This window comes from Lagenorhynchus albirostris, chromosome 3, assembly GCF_949774975.1.
Source record: "Lagenorhynchus albirostris chromosome 3, mLagAlb1.1, whole genome shotgun sequence".
In the NCBI taxonomy this organism is placed as follows: domain Eukaryota; kingdom Metazoa; phylum Chordata; class Mammalia; order Artiodactyla; family Delphinidae; genus Lagenorhynchus; species Lagenorhynchus albirostris.
Window position 1 is genome coordinate 14,012,750 of NC_083097.1, and position 19,762 is coordinate 14,032,511.

A 19,762-nucleotide genomic window follows, 5' to 3' on the forward strand; every position below is an offset into this window, starting at 1 on the left:
CCTTCCCCCTAAACCACCTAAACGGAGCACCTCTGCAGAGATTGAATCCTGAGGTCGTTCTTGTTTCTCAAATGAAATTTACACATTTTACATGTATTTTCTTCCTACTCTAAAGGTGGCACTGGAAACTGAGTCTCAGGGTGAAGCACACTCATTCTTTCTGGGATCACATTTAGAAATGAAGACCCTTGACAGCAAGCCACTGACATGCCCTTTTACTTTCCCTGGATTTAATGAAAGTGCCCAAACTGTCACCACCTTGGGAGCCATAATACATTCCAGGGAGGGACATTCAACTCTGCTCCTCCAGAGGCTTCAAAGCCCTCTTACATAGGTCCCAGCGCCATGATATGGTAAGGTGTTCTTCTGAAAATTAAACCAGGTTTGGAGCAGACAAGCCTCTCTTGAATTCCCAACACTATTCTGACAGCCCTAAATCAGTTTCAAGCCGAGACAACAAAGCAACTCTCAGAAGGGCAGGGCCTGTGTCCAGTTGACACAGCACTCACTTTGCAAAAACACGACATTTCAACCCTGTCCAAAAATTACACTGGAGAGCCAATACGATTCTGACTTTTATTATCAGGTCAGGACAGAGAAAGTACAGGAAGAAGTAGCAGCATAAGGGTCTGCTACCTGATCCAGCTTCCACGGGTGCCCAGGCAAGGACGCTTGTGCAGGAGACGGATGATGACGCCATCCCTGGCCGACTCAGAACAGCACTTGGGGCCTGAAGTGCATCTGCTTGGTGGCGTTGTTCTTCATCCCCATCTTCAGCATCCATTTGGACTTCATCCTTTGGACATACTGCATGTCCCGCTGGCGCACGAGAGCTGCTCCTGGGGTTGGAAAGGGGATAAGAAATGAGGCAAAGGTCTGTGACCTGTGATCTTGGCAGAGAATCAAAGCTAGTTTGGGGTAAGTGGGTTCTTATATTTAAACAAGAGTTATTATCTGGGGTCTCTATCCCATGGGCCTTGCGGGGTTTATTGCATACCAGAACTTCTCTCTATATACATTCTTCTGGGATGAGCCTCTTTAGTTTTCATCATCTGAAAAGGTCTATAAGCCCAAAAGGTGAAGCCCCACATTGACCAAAAGGGACAGAGAAAGGCAGACTATAAACCAAGTCAGAGGGACTTCCCTGGTGGCGCAGTGGTTAAGAATCCGCCTGCTGGGCTTCCCTGGTGGCACAGTGGTTGGAAGTCTGCCTGCCGATGCAGGGGACACGGGTTCGTGCCCCGGTCCAGGAAGATCCCACATGCCGCGGAGCGGCTGGGCCCACGAGCCGTGGCCGCTGAGCCTGCGCGTCCGGAGCCTGTGCTCCGCAACGGGAGAGGCCACAACAGTGAGAGGCCCGCGTACCGCAAAAAAAAAAAAAAAAATCCACCTGCCAATACAGGGGACACAGGTTCGATCCCTGGTCCAGGAAGATCCCACATGCCGTGGAGCAACTGAGCCCGTGCACCACAACTACTGAGCCTGCACTCTAGAGCCTCTGCTCCACAACAAGAGAAGCCACCGCAATGAGAAGCCCACACACCACAAAGAAGAGTAGCCCCCGCTCGACGCAACTAGAGAAAGCCCACGCACAGCAACGAAGACCCAAAAATTAATTAATTAATTAATTAATTAATTATAAGAAACCAACTCAGCTCACAGGGAGCCGTAGTGAAGGAACCTACGTGTATATAAACACAGAGCCATTTACAATGGATTCCAGTGCCAAAGCTTTCCAGGCCATCAGAAGGCAGCTCTCTCCCTTCTCTCTATACTGTTTTCAGTGGACTGACTTTCTCCTTGAAGATCCAAGCATAATGAGCTTCACTCAGCAGACACATCAGAATAGATTTAAATAATTTCACACTGATGATGTTTCAAAGCTTAACAATTTCAGTGGCTTGCTCTAGCTCTGAGTCTTACTAAGTTTTCTATGGAAAAATTACAAAAGGAAGAGCTGACAGCTGGCCTTTATTATGTGCATGTACTATGTCATACGTGCATTATTGACAGTCAACCTGCCCAACTCTACAAGTAGGTCCTATTAATATCATCTCCACTTTATAAGTGAGGAAACAGAGGTTTCAATCAATTAAATTACTCATACTCATTGTATAAGAACCTACAAGTATATCAGATAAGTCATGTTTGACTTCACAGCTCAAACTATCGCCACAAGGATATTTAATTCCTCTGTATGACCTCCAGGAGAATTTCAACCTTTGCTAATTGCTGAACAATTATTTTTGTAACTATACCTCCTGAAAAAGGTAATGGTCTATATGAGTTTTAAAATAGTTACTGTGCTAGGGAATACAAAGCTTTTAAGTCATGGAGCTTTGGGCTTATTGCCATAAATGTCTCAAGTGGTCACAGAAGCCCCCAGAGCCAAGAAGGTAAGTTTCCCCTAGAGAGGACCCACAAGGACAAGGAGAAAAAAACCAGTTCACCCGAGGCCCCTTGTGCGATGCAAGTTCCTGGGCCGGGCCTTGTGGTCCACGTGGACGTACCTGTGCTGCCAGCCCAGCCCAGGGCTCTGTACTGCTGGAGGACCCGGCCCACAGCCTTCTGATTCTTGGCAACTGCCACGGCTCTTGGCAAGCCAAACCGCTGTTTGTAGTATCTCATCAAGGAGCGATGACCCACTCTCGCACCTGTTTTTCAAAAGAACAATATTGAAGCACTGAGTTGGACAGCTTTTCAAGGCAGAGCTATAAAAGTAAAGGCTTTCTGGATCAGAATTTTCACTCTTATCTGGCTGGGAAATGGATGTGCCAGAAGAAACAGTGCTTTCACCTGCTGAGGAAAGACGAAGCTGCACGTTACACGATGGAAGAAGGAAAACCAAAGAGTAGACACTGAGAAACAGAGATAATGGCAAGTCACTGCCAGGTGAAAACTTCAGCATCTGTACTGACAATATGCTTCCCTAGAACTTCACATAGCTGCCCCCAACTGATACAGATAATAGGATCTGAGGAGGTAAGGAGCTTTAACTTTTTTTTTAATAGAAAAAAGATTAAGCACAGATAATGGCCCTGATGTTTAGGTCTACAAGCCACAGTCTGAGTCTAGAAGAGACACCAATCCACTTTTCCTTTGCTTAAATTCTCTGTTGCAGTGGTTCCCAAACCGGCAATTTTATCCCCAGAGGACACGTGGCAATGACTGGAGACATTTTTGGCTGTCACAGCTAGAGGGAGGGCTCCTGACACCTAGTGGGTGGAAGCCAGGGATGCGGCTAAACATCGTACAAGGCACAGCACAGTCCCCAAAACAAAGAATTATCTGGCCCAAACGTCCACAGTACTGAGGCTGAGAAACCCTGCCCTACTGCTTTCTAAATGACGGAAGTCGCCTGGTGAACCATAATTTTATTTTATTTATTTATTTATTTATTTTTATTTTTTATTTATTTATTTTTATTTATCTATCTATCTATCTATCTATCTATCTATCCATCCGGTATGCAGGCCTCTCACTGTTGTGGCCTCTCCTGTTGCGGAGGCCAGGGCTCACGGGCCCAGCCACTCCGTGGCATGTGGGATCTTCCTGGACCAGGGCACGAACCCGTGTCCCCTGCATCGGCAGGCGGACTCTCAACCACTGAGCCACCAGGGAAGCCCGAACTGTAATTTTAAAAGATGACTAAGATGAATTCTCTCTCCAGGTTTTACTTACTGAGAAGGATCTGATACAACCATGCCAGTCAATCACGCTTTCAGAAATGAACGCTTTGGACTATCTGCTCTTTTATAGGACAAGTGTGCGGACCCCTGGATCTCAGCTTCACAGCAGGTGAAAGTGAAGGGGGCGGGCTTTAGTGATGACACACTCCAGGCTCCATCAGAGTGCCCTGGCTCTTGAAAAGTTCTCCTGGGCCACCGGCATTGAGATCACCTGAGAGCTTACTAAACCCAGGCTATACTTTCACAAGAATATTAAGTAGAACATAAGCAATCAAATACATTCCCAGACAGACATCAACGCATAGAAGTTTAACAACAGCATACAAACAAGGCACGGAACAGCTGTTTCCACTGAAAATGAATTAAGGAAATACAGCCAGGTAAAACCATGTGTACGGCTGCTATGGAAGCTTTACACTTATATATAAAAAATCATTTCTTTCGGAATATTTTGTGCAGAAAGACCATGAACAGAATACTGTTAACTTTTGTAGATGGCTATATTCGCTTTTAGGACCTCGATTTTTAACTTGCAAGAAAAAATTCTGTCAGGTTATTTCGTTTCAAGTCCCTATACCTGGCAAGCTACCTGGGAAACAGTTTGCTCTCTGCGCAGATATGGAAAAGTGGTTACTTCCAGTTGACTGATTGGTGATCAGACGCCAGAGATGACAAAGAGAAACTTTCAATTCAAAGATGATGCGGCCTTTGGATACTAATATGGATGAAAAGATGCTTCCCAGGACCTGACTGTTCTGGCAGCAGAAGAGTTAACAAAGCTCCTAAACCACAAGAAATAAGTGAGATACGGCGGACGGAGAAGGACTCGCTCTTAAATGGAGGCTCTGGCAGGAAAGCCAGCACTGCTGATTATGACTTTCTATTTATAATGTAGGCAGTTTGCTCTGAGTTTGCAATGATGATTTCCTCAAAATCATTAAATGATAATGCTGCTGGTCATTAGTACTTAATAAATCGATTTATTTACATTCGCAAGCAGCATTTAGAAATACGTTATTATTGAAGGTTGGCTTCTAAAACATGCTTGAAAAGGTTTCATTAATCAATGCCAAGGTTTCCGACACCTGACAGGAGAACTCTAAACATTCAGTGTTTAAAGTTACTCCTGTCCTGTGGCAATGACAGTGAGAACCTAACATTAAGCACCAAGTACAATGTGCTGAGAACAGCTCAACTGGAAGGCCCTCATCAAGGAAAATTTGTTATAGAACACGGTGTGCCTGTCCATAAATAACAGATGGGTAATGTCTGAGTTATGATGAAGCCACAACCTGTCCATCTATCTTTCTCCACAGTAAGAACTGCTTACAAGACTGTCACTCCTAACCTAAAACATGATACAAGCGAACTTCTTTACAAAACAGAAACAGACTCACGGACATAGAGAACAAACTTACGGTTCTCAAAGGGGAAAGGAAGGAGGTGGGGAAGGGAGAAATTAGGAGTTTGGGACTAGCACATACAAACTACTGTATATAAAATGGTAAATAACAAGGTCCTACTGTATAGCACAGGGAACTATATTCAGTATACTGTAATAAACCATAATGGAAAAGAATACAAAAAAGAATATATATATATATATATATATATATATATATATATATAACAGAATCACTTGCTGTACACCAGAAACTAACACAAAACTGTAAATCAACTGTACTTCAATTAAAAAAAAGACTGAGGGCTTCCCTGGTGGCGCAGTGGTTAAGAATCAGCCTGCCAATGCAGGGGACACGGGTTCGAGCCGTGGTCAGGGAAGATCCCACGTGCTGCCGAGCAACTAAGTCTGTGCGCCACAACTACTGAGCCCACGCGCCACAACTGCTGAAGCCCGTGCACCTAGAGCCCACGCTCCTCAACAAGAGAAGCCACCGCAGTGAGAAGCACGCGCGCCGCAACGAAGAGTAGCCGCCGCTCGCCGCAACTAGAGAAAGCCCACGCAGCAACGAAGACCCAGTGCAGCCAAAAAGAAAGAAAGAAACAAATAAATAAATGTATTTTAAAAATTTCCACTCCTACTTAACAAATAGCCTAACACTGGGTGACATTAGACAATGAAAAAGAAAATATCTCTAACTGTAAGTTTCCTAAGAAGACTGATCACGTGCCCTTCGTGGATCCAGCAACAGATTCATCTGGCTAGTCAGCAACTAACTGGATGTGTTTTCACACCAACTTGCTCCACAGGAACTGAAGAGCAAAGAGGGAAGGAACTGAGCCAGACCACAGTCTTCAAAATAAATGCTCATAGCGCCCTCTACCGGATACTCTATGCCACTGCCTCTGGGATCATCTGCTTGACCTGAAGCAACTAGATTTAAGGAATCACAACTACCCGCTGCTTTCAAAACCAGTTTAAAGCAGACTCTGCTAAGTGTAGCTGATTAAGTATCACTAGGCTCTCCACATTAGAATCCTTCCCAAGTCAGCTTCATGCTAACATCCACGCTGACCCAGTCATATAACTGAGCATAATCAAGGAAGTTTCTGAATGGTAAATTTGTTCAAAGACATAACCAGGTGACTGAATATACTGTTGTAATATCACTACACATGTATACAGTGTTTATTCAGAGATTTCCTATTTTCTTGGTTCATTACAAAATCCCCAAGTCAGCACTGAGACACGGAGGTAAACCAATGGACACAAAACTGTCATGTCTCATTATAACCAAGACTGACTAGAGCATGACTGGTTTTTAAAATGAGATGGTAAAAGTGTATGTAACTGTACAGCTGGAATAAATTTCCAAATATTGGGACCTTCTGGTTCACTAAGAGTGCTATGTTCTGTTGCTATTTAAACAAATTCTATCATCAGGTCTCAGCTGCCGGTCATCTGTGAAGAAGACCCAGGAAGGCAGCGAATGCTGTACATTTAGATTTTTCCATTCTTGGCTCAATCTCGTCCAGGTCACAGATGCTTTTCAGAAACTACAGCCTTTCCCCAGAAAAAGTGCACTTACCCGCACAGTCAAAAAAATCTGTGTGGAGGAATTCCCTCACGGTCCAGTGGTTAGGACTCCGTGCTTTCACTGCCCAGGGTGCGGGTTCGATCCCCGGTCAGGGAACTAAGATCCCGCAAGCCACACAGGGTGGCCAAAAAATAAGTTAATTAATTAAAAAACAAATGAATAAATAAAAAAATTTAAAACTCCGTGTGCCCATACAGGTGACTTTATGATGTAACAGCGTTTTCCCAGGAAAATGCACACACACTCAGAAAAAAGTGCACAGCTAGAGACGAAAGCTGAGGTAAGGCAGCACCTGGCAGCTGGTCTGGCCTCTCTAGAGTCTAACAGTACAATATCTCCCAGTACTCCAAGACCAAGCCGCTTACTCACTACTTCCCAGTCTCCCTTAAGAGCTGCCCTGAGGTCATCATCCAGTACTTTAAAACAGCATCACTTGGTACGTGGACACGTAGCTGTGAGCAAGGAAATTCATGCTTTAAAAGCCCAAGAGGGCTTCCCTGGTGGCACAGTGGTTGAGAGTCCCTCTGCCGATGCAGGGGACACGGGTTCGTGCTCCAGTCCGGGAAGATCCCACATGCCGCGGAGCGGCTGGGCCCGTGAGCCATGGCCGCTGAGCCTGCGCATCCGGAGCCTGTGCTCTGCAGCGGGAGAGGCCACAGCAGTGAGAGGCCCGCGTACAGCAAATAAATAAATAAAAGTCACCTCCAACCTGCCAGTCACTCAGTCAACAGACATTTACGCGGCTCCTGTGTGTCTGAGGCACTGTGCAGAGATGGAAGACACCAGCTTTGTCCTCACAGAAACGGGGCAGAAGGCAAGCCAGCCCACAGGCACAGAGCTAGAGCCGCATCACAACAGCTGGGCAGGGGGCCCAACGTGAGCCCTGCAGGGCGAGGACGAGGAGGGGGGGACAGAGGCAGCGCCCAGGCAAAGGCCCAGGGGAGGGAGACTGCGTGCGGGCGGGAAAGGAAGAGCGCCGGACACCTGGGTGACAAAGTGACCCTGAAGGCAAGGGCTTCCCCTGGAAATTCCAGAGGGAAAAGAAAATAGACTGGTGGTCAAGTGGAAACCAGGCTGGAGACGGCCAGACAGAAAGCTTTCATGGTGACACAGATAAGGAGAAAAAAAAAGAAAAAATATTCAAAAGCCATTTAGGAATTGCAATTAGTCACCATCTGAATGTGGGAGAGGAAGAGCGGATCCTGAGAAGACACCAAGGTTTGGCTTTGGTGAACCTGAGGAAACTCCATCGCTCTGGGCAAATGTGTTGTCTACATAGCTAAGGAGTCTTTAAGCTACAGACGTCTTAAGTCCAGATGAAAATTTCTCTACTTCTAAAATAGGATATGCTCACTGGTGAGCAGCGTTGCTGCAAAACGAAGCCCACGTTCCTAGTGATCCTACTACACGCCATGCGCCGCTGGCAGGGACCATTTCATTCACTTTTCTCAAGGTCTGTGATCTCAGTCTCAGTTAAGGAAGGGGGAGCTAATGAAACTAGGGGCTAAATAAACAGTCTTAGAAAAGAAGTTATTAAACTTATTTCTGACATTCTGCATCAGTATTTTCACCAAAGGAAGATGGGACTAGGTCCTCTGTGATACATTTAGGCCTGTTTTGCTGCTGAGTATTGTATAGGCCACGATATTCTTCTGCATTACAGCTTCCCTACCACTGTAGAAGAACTATATCCTCAAGACAGGTTCTGCCTGCACTTTCCTTTCACTGTCATTGTCTAAAGCTGCCCTTAGCCTTAGAAGGTTATTACTCTGGGTTAAGCAGGGCTCTCTATACCTAAGCCGTGCTATTCCAGGTGGAGAGCAGCACCTCAGGGTGGCTTCTTCATGGCAGACGTCTCCATTGGCAATGTGGCTGTTCCTGCTCCCACCATCACTGCAAATCTCCCAGGCAGCGGAGACAAGTGCGGAAAGGGCTTCACTGACGAGGTCCATGATCCTGGGTAAATTACTCAACCTGTCTAAGCTTCAGCTGGCTCATATGTCAAATAAGGATAACAGAATCTAACTCAAAGGCTTGATGTAAAGCTAAAATAATATATCTGCCTGAATGTGCTAACTGCTCAGTAAATACGAGGTATTATTAGGATCTTATTATCTTATCATCCCATTCCCTGTCCTTTTTAGATGCGTCTTCTGTAGCTGTCCCCATTCCTATTAGCTAAGCATAACACTGTAAGCAATACTGCATACTTCTCATATTCATGGCTTTCCTTCTTCTATTCATATCTGGGACAAAATCCTGCCATTATGAATCCTGTTCCCCAAAGGAGAAGGCAGAATTCAAACTCCAAGCCTCCCCCTACACCCTGAATATGGACAGGAAACCTGGGCGCTGTCAATCAGGTCCACCCATGCCAGACTAACATATGCAAGTCTGAGCCACCATGGAAACAGGAATCAGTTCAAGGAATAAGAGCAAAGTCAAGTTTAACAAGAAAAACCTGGATGGGGCCAAAAAACCAGATAATAAACAGAATACAAAAGGTCTATGTATTGAAAAGAAAGGCAATGACTGATTAAAGCATTACGAATCACAACAAAAGTGAGGAAAACATTGATGCAATTTAAACAAAACAGCCAAGACAGAGCTACAGGGCAACCTTCAGAGTTCACCTCGTCCAGGAGAACACAAACACACACTTGAAGCTGTAGGCTCTCCCCTCGGTGTGGAAGGGAAGTGATGGGAACACACCGCTCTGATAATCTCAGCGGCACGCAGCTATGTATTCTGGACAACTGCACTTACCAGAAGGGAGAATCAGCTCCATGGTGTCGTCTTCATATTCCAAGGCCCTTTCTGAGGGCAAGTCCACAGTCTCATCAGGGTCCTCCCCTTCCTTGTGATCTGGGTAGCTACTCCTGGAACCATGGAATGGCATTAATACATAGACCAATACCTCAAATTTAACTAAAATACTGCAAACCTACTAGATAACTAAAGAGGTTAGGGGTGAGGGGTTAACAGTTGCAGTGACTACACTGAAAGCTTTTGGAGAGAAAAAAATTTGTTAGCATTTTCTCTGTAGTAAAGTATGCAAATGGCCTATGAATTCAAAATGGATCCCAGACCTAAATGTAAAATACAAAACTATAAAAAATCCTACAGATAATATAGGAGAAAACCTAGATAACTTAGGGTTTGGTGATGACTTTTTAGGAATGACACAAAAGGCACAGTCTATGAAAGAAATAACTGATAAGCTAAACTTCATTAAAATTAAAAACTTCTACTCTGTGAAAAACAATGTCGAGAGAATTAAAATACAAGATTCAGACTTGGAAAAAAGTATTTGCAGAAGACACATCTGATAAAGGACTGCTATCCAAATGCAAAAAGAACTCTTAAAACTCAGCAATAAACAATCTGATTAAAACAGGGCCAAAGACCTTAACAGACTCCTCACTAAGAAGATACACACATGGCAAATAAGCATGCAAAAAAGATGCTCCACAGCATATGTCATCAGAAAAATGCAAATTAAAACACAGAGATACCAGTATGCACCTATCAGAATGGTCAAAATCCAGAACAATGACAATATCAAATGCTGGTGAGGATCTGGGGCAACAGGAACTCTCATTAATTGCTAGTGGGAATGCAAGAGGGTACAGCCCCTTTGGAAGAGCTGGCGGTGTCTTGCAAAAATCAAACACACTCTTACCGTAAGACCCAGCAATCCTGCTGCTTGGTATTTACCCTAAGGAGTCAAAAACTTCTGTCCATACAAAAACCTGCACATGAATTACAGAAGATTTATCCAAATTCTTAAAACTTGAAGAAACCAACATGTGCTTCAATAGGTGAACAGATAAATAAACTGTGGCACATCCACACAAGGGAGTATTTTTGGATTATACAAAAAAGAAGTGAGCCAGCAGGCCATGAAAAGACATGCAGGAAGCTTAAAAGCATATTACTAAGTGAAAGAAGCAGTCTGAAAAGGCGACATACTGTATGATTCTAATCATACAACGTTCTGGAAAAGGCAAAAATATGGAGACATTAAATATCACTGTTTTCCAGGGGTCGGGTGGAAGAGAATGATGAACAGGCAGAACACAGAGGATCTGTAGGTCAATGAAACCACTCTGTATGATATTCTAATGATGGATACATGTCATTGTATGCACATTTCTCCAAACTCATACAATGGACAACACCAAGAGTGAACTCTAAACTATGGACTTTGAGTGATAATTGATGGGTCAACTTGGTTCATCAATTGTAACAAATGTACCACTGGGGGATGCTGATAATGAGGGAGGCTATGCACGTGTTGGGTAAGGAGTGTATTTGAAATCTCTGTACCTTTTGCTCAGTTTTGCTGAGAATCTAAAATTGTTCTAAGAAAGAGTGAGCAAATAACCTACAACAGAATTCCTTCACCTCTGTATTTGTTTCTCTCCAGGAGGGTTGGCAAACAGAGGAAGAGGAGGAGACTGTACAGCTGGAGATGCAGCTCTCCTCAATTTAATCATTACAAAAACAAGTCCTAGAACAGTGCTGAACAACAGAAGTCTCTGATGATGCAAATTTTCAGTCTGTGTGCCCACTATGGTAGCTACTTTTAAAGCACATCTGTTTTTAAGCATAGGGCTTGAAATGTGGGGAGTGCAACTGAAGAACTGAATTTAAAAATTTTTACTTTACTTAATTAACCAAAAGAGCGACATGAGTACACCTAGGAATTAGCAAATTAGACACTGTAGTTCCAGAAGAATCTCTGTGCTTCTACAGCTGTTCACAAATACACATGGAAATTAACTGCAGAAATGTACACTAAGGCAGATAAGCCAATAGGAACAGACAAAAGACTAGATCAGATACTTCACAAGAGATATCCAAATGGCCAGTTGATACATAAAAAGGTTCTCAACTGCATCAGTCCTCATCAGGGAAATGCAAATTAAAACCACAGTGGATACCCCTACAAAGCCACCAAAGTGGCTATAATGAAAAACTCTCTGTCAGGACAAGTAAGAAATGAGAAATCAGGAGGAAAATGCAAAAGGACAACTTAAAAGACCAGCACTTTTCTGAACACCTGTATTAGGTGGACTCTGCACACCTGGCACGGTCATTATACACACCTGCTTGCAGAGCACACCTGTGCTAGGTCACAGGCACACTGACACTAAGAACCAGCTGTTCCAGAATTCCTAGCGTGGATTCGTTGCATGATGTATGAAATATTCAAGATTCTAGGTAAAGGTGGAATAATTTCACCAACAAGTGATTGGGACAGGCCTGGTGCAGCCACCAGCTCAAGTCCCTTAGGAGACAGCCTGTGATTCAAGGGCTCTCAGGGAAACCAAGATGAAAAGCCTAACCTCCCTGCCTCTGTTCCTGAGGTAACTGGCAAAACTGAACTTCTGACCATGGAAACCACAACAAGCAAAAACAAGTTTTCAAACCACACAAACTGACAGTTTGGGCCTGAGATCTTCTCCGGGTCAGATATGCGTGTTTAACTCTGTGATACTCAGTTTCTCATCTACAGAATGAGAGGAAATAACTACCTCCTAAAAAAGTGTGCTAAGAGGTATGAAGAATATGATACCGGACAGAGCCAGACACAGAGAGTTATCAGGTAGGGACACGTGCAAATCCAATGCAAATGTGATCAGCTGGCTTCACTCGATATTACAAACCAGACTTACCTAAAATCATAGAAGTCTGCAAATTCCAAAAGAGCATCCCCATCTGTGAAGAGCTTGCAGTGACTCCTGTCATTCATGTGAGCCTGTACAGCTTCCGTGGAGTAGAAGGACTTCCCCCTCTCATTGCACCACAAGCAAATCTTCCCCACACCAACTTTCTCTCCTGGAAAAGTAAGTTGAGAAAGAAAATATGAAAGCAGCTTTTTGCAGCCAGATTAGGGCTCATTGTCGATGTCCACAATTCAAAAAACAGCCATCAAGTTGCTGATTTTCACAAAATCGGCCGGTCACTCAATCCGAGATTGAGGAGAAGCCCCAAACTAATGCCCCCCAATAATGTGGTATTTTGTCATTCAAAAGGAAAAACGACTGAACTTACCCAAATATTTAATCAGTCCCTTAAGATCGGAAAGATACTCTACATCAGGAATAAAGAAGCTGTGCACTTTAGTCATATGAGCCACGTTCTTCGTGAGGGAGCTTGAATGATGGGGACAAAACAAGCAGTCATTTACGGGGATGGCGCCACGCGGGGTGCTTCCTCCAGCCTCTTCCTCCGCTGCCTCCTCCTCCGGGGCTGCAGCATCCTCACATTCCAGTTCCTCATCAGAATCAATATCCTCCCACTCTGCAAGCCAGAGATTTGAAAAACAAAGTTAGCTGAAGATCTCAAAGTCAGCCAATCATCCACCACACACCGGTCGGCATGGCTACGGAATGCTTTCATCCTTCTTTTTCAGCGCACAGTAAACCCCTTGAAGGAAGCACGTGCTCCTTTCCTATGCATATATGAACACATGCAATCAGCGTCAGGGGGATGAGGGAAAAACAGCTCATTAAGTCAAGAAGCCTAGGTTGCTGGCTCCAGCCTCACACTGCAAGTTAGCTAGCCGATTCTGAGCACCTCAAACTCTGAGCAAAGCCATCATGACCAGAAACCCAATGGAATTAAACATTCTGCAGCACATGGTGTGAGGGTACTATGTTCTCCTTCTGCATATGTTAACAATCTCCTCCTTCAACAGAGAATGTATCCTTTCATTCTACAAATATTTACTAAGTAACTATTCCCCCCACCCCCCGTTAAGGTTTCAGTCCCCGAATCGACAACAGTGAGCTAAACACACAAAATGCCCTGTGGGGGTGCTGGCCACACCAGCCACTTCAGAAACCAAGGAAACACCCTCACGCATCACCTTCACCTGAAAACGGACACCTCCCCCCTCCAACCTCAAAGATAAACTGGAAGCTTGAGGACCAGCCCCGTCCCCCGCCCCTCCCCGCCCCCCAGACAGGCCCCCACCATCTGCATCCAGGTCGTCCTCACTCTCCTCCTCCCCCTGCTGTTTGGCCAACTTCTTCGCCTGCTGTTCAAACCACTGCAGCCGGGGAGGCTTCTCGACCGGGTCTCGCTGCTGAGTCCCACGTCCTCCAGCGGCCACGGTCACTGGACTCCGGGACTCCGCCTCGGGCGCTGGGGCCGCCTTCTTGGGAGACGTGGACGGCTGGGCCTTGATGACCTGCTGGATGGCCGCGTTCACCGCATCCCTGTCCACGCCCAGCCCTTCCTTCAAGTTCTTTTCATTCAGGATCGCCACTTTCCGACTCACCGCCTCCTTCTCCAGCTCCACGTGCCGCCGGGACCTCAGATGGTTTTCGTAGGCCTTGAAGGAGGCAAACTTCTTACTGCAGACGGTGCAGTAGGTTGCCGCGCCCTTGCTCTCCGGCTCCGCCAGGGCCCGCTGCGCCCGCACCCGCTCCTGGAAGCCCTCGGCGGCGACCGGGGCCATGCCGGCCACTTTGCGCCTCAGGTTGTAGCGGTGCCAGTCCGTCTTGTAGTGGGCCCGCTGCGCCTCCGCGTCGTCCAACAGCGCCCGGCAGGTGTTGCAGGTGTAGGTCGCCATCGCCAGCCGGAAAATAAGAGGCGAACCAAGGCAGCAGTCAGTCTAGCGATCACTGAGCGCCCTGACCCCACCAGACACTCGGACCGTAAGACTCAAGACCCACGAAGAGCCGGATTGCGAGCTGACTTCCGGACTGGATCGAATTATTTCCGGCCGGACAGGAAGTCCCGCCTCGACCTGTAGCCACGCCCCCGCCGCGGAGAGGCCAGAGGCCCCGGGAAGGTGGGGGAAGCCCGGGAGGGATCCGGCCCCGCCCAGTCGGCCTGAGGTGGGTGTTGATTGGGTTGGCGTAAGGAGGGTTGTGATTGGATGGGCCTGAGGCAGGTGATGATTGGATGAGCCTGAGACGAGTGGTGATTGGATGGGCCTGAGGTGATTGTTGTTTAGGTCTCCGCGAGGTGTGGGATCGGTGGATCCGCGTGAGCTGGGTTGACCAGAAGTAATAGGTGTTCATTGAGTCGACCGAGGTGGGTGTTGCCCTGAGTTGGGTGTGATCGACAGGCCTCGCCCCCGCAGGTTACTGTCCTTTTTGGCTGTGCTGTGAGGCGTGGTGCTGGGAAGGCGACCACCGCGCGGGACGGAGGACTGGGGAGCCGGGAGGACTGATGCGTGCGACCGCCCGACCGTCTGGATTCTCTGAGGTCCGCGCCCTGCACCCCTGCAGCCCGGGAGTGGGTGTCACGAAAGCCAGAGATGCTGGCCAGCCCGGGGGTCGGAACGGAGACTCGGGTTAGAGGCTGAGGGAACTCACAGGAAAACCGGAGACTCCCGGCCAGAACCTCGGCCTTACTGGGGCGGAAAGGGCGCAGGGGAAACTCCTGGATGGATAGTTTGCACTTCGGAGCGCAGAGTCCAGCCCAGCCGCTGCCCAGTAGAAATAGAATCCCAGACAAGTATGTCCTCTTAAATCTAATAGTAGCCGCGTTTTCATTAAAGCGGAAAGAGAGAGGTAAGATGGCCATATTTTATTTAAGCCAGTATATCCAAAATATTATAGTTTCAACATGTAATCAAGCCAGAAGATTTAGTGAGACATTTTACATTCATTTGTTGGTACTAAATCTTGGGATTCCAGTGCGCATTTTACAGTTAACAGCACACCTCAGTTCAGACGAGCCTCGTGTCCTGTACTTAGTTAACTATGTCATGTCATGCGTAGCAGCCCGGTTCTATAGGAAGCATGAATGTTAAAGGCGTAGGGAGTTCTTACACTCGTCTGCGCAGCCTAGCTGAACCAGTCCGTCCTTTTTCAGAATTGGACATTGCATGTTTAAAATCCAAGCGGCCCATAGCACCAAAGAAGATATCGATGTTTTTTTAAAATGTAGGTTAAGTCGCATTGTTCTTCTTGCTGAAAACCTTCAGTGGCTTCCCCTGACTGGGAATAAAGTACAAACACATTCCTGCCCTGGTCTGAATGTTTGTGCCACCCCCCCCCTCAAAAAGAAAAAAAAAATTCGTATATTGACAAACGGATTCCCAAAGTGACGGTATTAGGAGGTGGCACTTCTGAGAGGTGATTCGATTCTGAGCACATAGACCTCAGAGACCCAAAAAGGGATAGAATAAGAAGTCTGAGACTAGGAAGAGGCCCCTCACCGCACCATGCTGGCACCCTGATCTTGGACTTGCAGCTTCCAGAACTGGGAGAGAAAAAAAAATTGTTGTTTATATCCCATCAGCCACCCAGTCTGTGATATTTTGTTATAGCAGCACAAACTGACCAAGAGGATTGCCTTTCTATTCTAGGAGGCCCTACCCCTCCTTCTGACCACCTGTCACACCCCCTTCCCCACTCTGCTCACCCCACTTCAGTCACACTGACACTTGATGTTGCTCTAACAAGGCTAAGCAAACATCTGTCATCTCAGGTGCATACTAAATCTCAGAAGTTCTTTACTATTATGCTTGGATCGAGTATTGCTGTTTTGCTCTCTTACTTTGAAGGTTTCTGCCCAAAGGCGTTTACAGGAGGGCCCTATCCACACCCTCTTTTCACAGTAGTGCCTACCCCCAACTCATCAGTCTTTCCTAAGCAGACCTTTTCTCAGTAGCACTGTACTAGCCATCTAGTACTCCATATCACATTACCCCAACATTTAGCAGGAAAACAACAGACTTTGCTTCTTTCCATTTCTGTAAGTCGGAAATTTACGTGGCTCATGGACTCATGAAGTTGCAGGGGGACAGGGCTGATCATGTGACGGCAGCTGGAAGGTTTGACTCTGGCTGGAGGATCCCCTTGGGAGAGGCTCACTTACACACTGATAGCAAGAGCTTTGGGGTCCTCACTGAGTGGACCTCTACCTAGGGCTGCTTGAGTGTCCTCATAACATGGTTACTGGCTTCCCTCAAAAGTAAGCAAAGTAGAAGTCACAATATCTTTTAGGACCTAGCCTTGGAAGTCACACAGGGTCATTTCTACGATATGCTGTTACTTAGGAAAGTCAGCTCTGTTTAATGTGGGAGGGACTTTGTAAGGGCATGAATGGGGTGTCTTTGGGGACCATTTGGGAAATGGGCCACCACTAGCATTTGTTGTTTGTCCCTGATTTTCCAGGTTTAGCACTGAAAGTCTCGTATCCCAGGAAACCTCTCCATCATTTGCAAACCAGGATAGTCAGTCCCATTATAGGTTAGTCATCCACCTCCAGACTACAAGCTCCATGGGAACAGGGACTCCTTTCCTTGCTGTGTACCCCAAAGCTAGAACAGTGCTGGCATATAAATTGTTCAGTATTTGTTAAACAAACCTTTTGTAGTGCAAGTTAAGTCTGGTGCTGATTTCATTCCAGAAAACTTGATTTTTAGATTACAAAATCTTTTAAAATAGCTGAGTCCTCTGGACAGATATCCATCTTAAGAAATGTAATTTGTTCAACAGGGATAAGCAAAATAATGTGTATTTTCAAGCTTCTCTAAAATCAAAGCAGAGAATGGTTATATTGAGTAAAGAACTTCTGTTTTCTCTTTCCAATTATCGTTCACATATGGTTCTTCAAGCATCTGTTCTTCTTCAGGTCATTGTTTCCTCCCTACCTCCTCCCATCCATTTCCATGGCCCATTTCAGCATCTTTGAACTCTCCACGGGTTCTTTCCTTTTCCTCTTCAAAGGGACATTGTTTTCTCCACCTTGTTAAATTTCCCATGGGCTGCAATTCTACTGTAGTCTACTGGAGAGCCTTCTCTTTCCGCTTAGTCTACCATACAGCACGTAGAGATAATCACACTAATTCCTCTCAGCCATGTTTCCTCTTGTGTCACTCCTTGTGTTCAAGAATGGTTACCTGTTGCCCATAGAAGAAGTTTAAATTCCTTTGCCTGGTTTTCAGTATCTCCTATCACCTCTCACCCATGCTCCCCATCTCCAGGAACATGGGTGTTTTTTTCAGACTACCAAGCAATTCTCCAACACCAGCTGGGTGTCCTCAAATTCAACTCAGTTCCGACACCTTCTACCTGGAGATAAAGTCAGATCCCACAGGTTAAATGCTCAGTCCCACAAGACTGGCCCCACTTCAGAAGGCAATGCCAAGTCCAGGTTTTTACCTGTGCTTCTCACTGGCTATAAATCAGAGGTTTCCATGACCCCCTACTCAGGTTTGAGTAATTTACTAGAGCAGCTCACAGAAATCTGGAAACTCGTTTACTTACTGGATTACCAGTTTATTACAAGGATATTAAAAGATGTAAATGAACGGCCCAATGAACAGACACATAAGGTGTGGTCAGGAAGTTCCCAAACAAGAGATTCTCTCCCTCTGGAGTTTTGGTTGTGACACCCTCTCCGCTAGGCTACCTAAGGGCTTTGCAAAAGTCACCTCATCAACATAACAAAAGACACCTTTATCACTCTCATCACTTAAGACCTTCCAAGGGTTTTAGGAGCTCCATGCCCAGAATGGGACAAAGACCAAATACCTGTATTTTATTATAAATCACAATATCTCATATATAATACCCTACTGGTTCTAAATTAAAACATCTGTCTTCAAGGGGATTTTCTCTGCTTTGTTAAGGATGGTAACAAATACACAACTAATAGAATAAAGATGGGGTCAAGTAAGATGAAATACAAAGAAAGGGGCACTGGGTATTTAGAACAGAAAAATGGCATCAGCTAGGGAGATGAGAAAAGTTTTCATTAAGGAGTTGACAGTTCAGATGGGTGGGTCCTGAGAGAGAGGGGACAATAAGGACTTCATCTGCAAGTGGACAAGTGGGCGGGCGCACCTAGAAGAGAAAATAAGGGACATATTTAGGAAGACAAGAAGTCTAGTTTTCTTGAGGCAAAAGATAGGGGAAAGAAGACTAGGAGGTTTTAAGGTATCATTGGGTAAAGAGTTGAATTCTAGAGTTTGCTGTTCATTTTTCAGTTGGTGAACAGTAGGGACTCCAAGAGTGTTTCAGTTTTTATGGGCATGAGGAATAGAACTGGACCTCGAATAGATCCAGCAGCAGTATCTGTAACTGATTGGAGAAATACCAGAAAGGAGCAGATCTATAGCCAGTAGGTCCTTGGTAAATGCAAGCCCTTTGGCCAAGAGACCTTTGAGTTAAATTTCTCCATGGCATATCTAGGGTTTTATGTTAATGTGTCTAAACTCTGCTGATAATACTATCAAGAATTTTTATTACCAAATTAATCATTCTTCCAAAGAATTTAAACTGAGTCTGCCCATGAAAAAAGTTTAGCTTTGAAAATACTGGAAATTAGAATTTCTTCTGGATACTGTGACAGAGCTCTTAAAAACTAATTCACTTACGAAATTATTGAAGTTACTCTACACACTGTAAAAGTGACAGTACCCACGATGATGTTCTTTTTCAGCTTGGATGACACTGGGATGGTGATCTTTGATAATTACAAAATTTAAGACAGGGTCTTCCCTGGTGGCGCAGTGGTTGAGAGTCCGCCTGCCGATGCAGGGGACACGGGTTCGTGCCCCGGTCCGGGAAGATCCCACATGCTGCGGAGCGGCTGGGCCAGTGAGCCATGGCCGCTGAGCCTGCACGTCCGGAGCCTGTGCTCCACAATGGAGAGGCCACAACAGTGAGAAGCCCCGTACCGCAAAAAAAAAAAATTTAACACAAAAACTAAGGTCACCTTCAAGTCAGTTGATACTACTGTCCACATTCCTATATTGCAGTGGCAACTTGATTTTTAAAGGGGAAAGTATGAAGGTGATTGGATTAGTTGAGGTTAACTTATAGGGGGTAATAAATATAGAATATAAAACTTATGTTCATTAAATTACAACTTCTATGACTTATGTGTTCATAAAAATGTTAAGTAAAGCATTATGATTTTTAAAAAACAATTTAAAAACATTTTACTACCTCTTAGTTTTTGGATATCTAGATATGCAAAGTTTTCTTAAATTAACAAGGGACTGAAATGTATAGCACAATCTGGTTATTGCAGCATTTAAAACAGTTTGGATCAGCTGATTGGTGGATTCTTTGAAAAAAGAAAAATTAATCTAAG

General features: G+C 45.4%; 1 protein-coding gene across 1 annotated transcript; it reads right to left on the reverse strand.

The window, feature by feature from the left end:
• Positions 1 to 562: 562 nt before the first annotated feature.
• On the reverse strand, positions 563 to 14,464 carry ZNF622 (zinc finger protein 622). The gene is made up of 6 exons (XM_060146896.1): positions 13,673 to 14,464; positions 12,749 to 12,997; positions 12,370 to 12,532; positions 9,455 to 9,567; positions 2,511 to 2,654; positions 563 to 839 (listed from the first exon to the last, which is right to left on the reverse strand). The coding sequence occupies exons 1-6, from the start codon at positions 14,271 to 14,273 to the stop codon at positions 712 to 714; spliced, it is 1,398 nt and encodes a 465-aa protein (XP_060002879.1). The 5' UTR covers positions 14,274 to 14,464; the 3' UTR covers positions 563 to 711.
• Between the last annotated feature and the right edge of the window lie 5,298 nt (positions 14,465 to 19,762).

Bases quoted from the DNA above. Each gene is read 5' to 3' on its own strand.
- ZNF622 (XM_060146896.1), bottom strand. From the start codon at position 14,273: ATGGCGACCTACACCTGCAACACCTGCCGGGCGCTGTTGGACGACGCG. The intron at 12,998-13,672 runs GTGGGGGCCTGT...TCTGGCTTGCAG, and splicing joins GGACGACCTGGATGCAGATG to AGTGGGAGGATATTGATTCT. The intron at 840-2,510 runs GTACGTCCACGT...TTCCAACCCCAG, and splicing joins GGGCTGGGCTGGCAGCACAG to GAGCAGCTCTCGTGCGCCAG.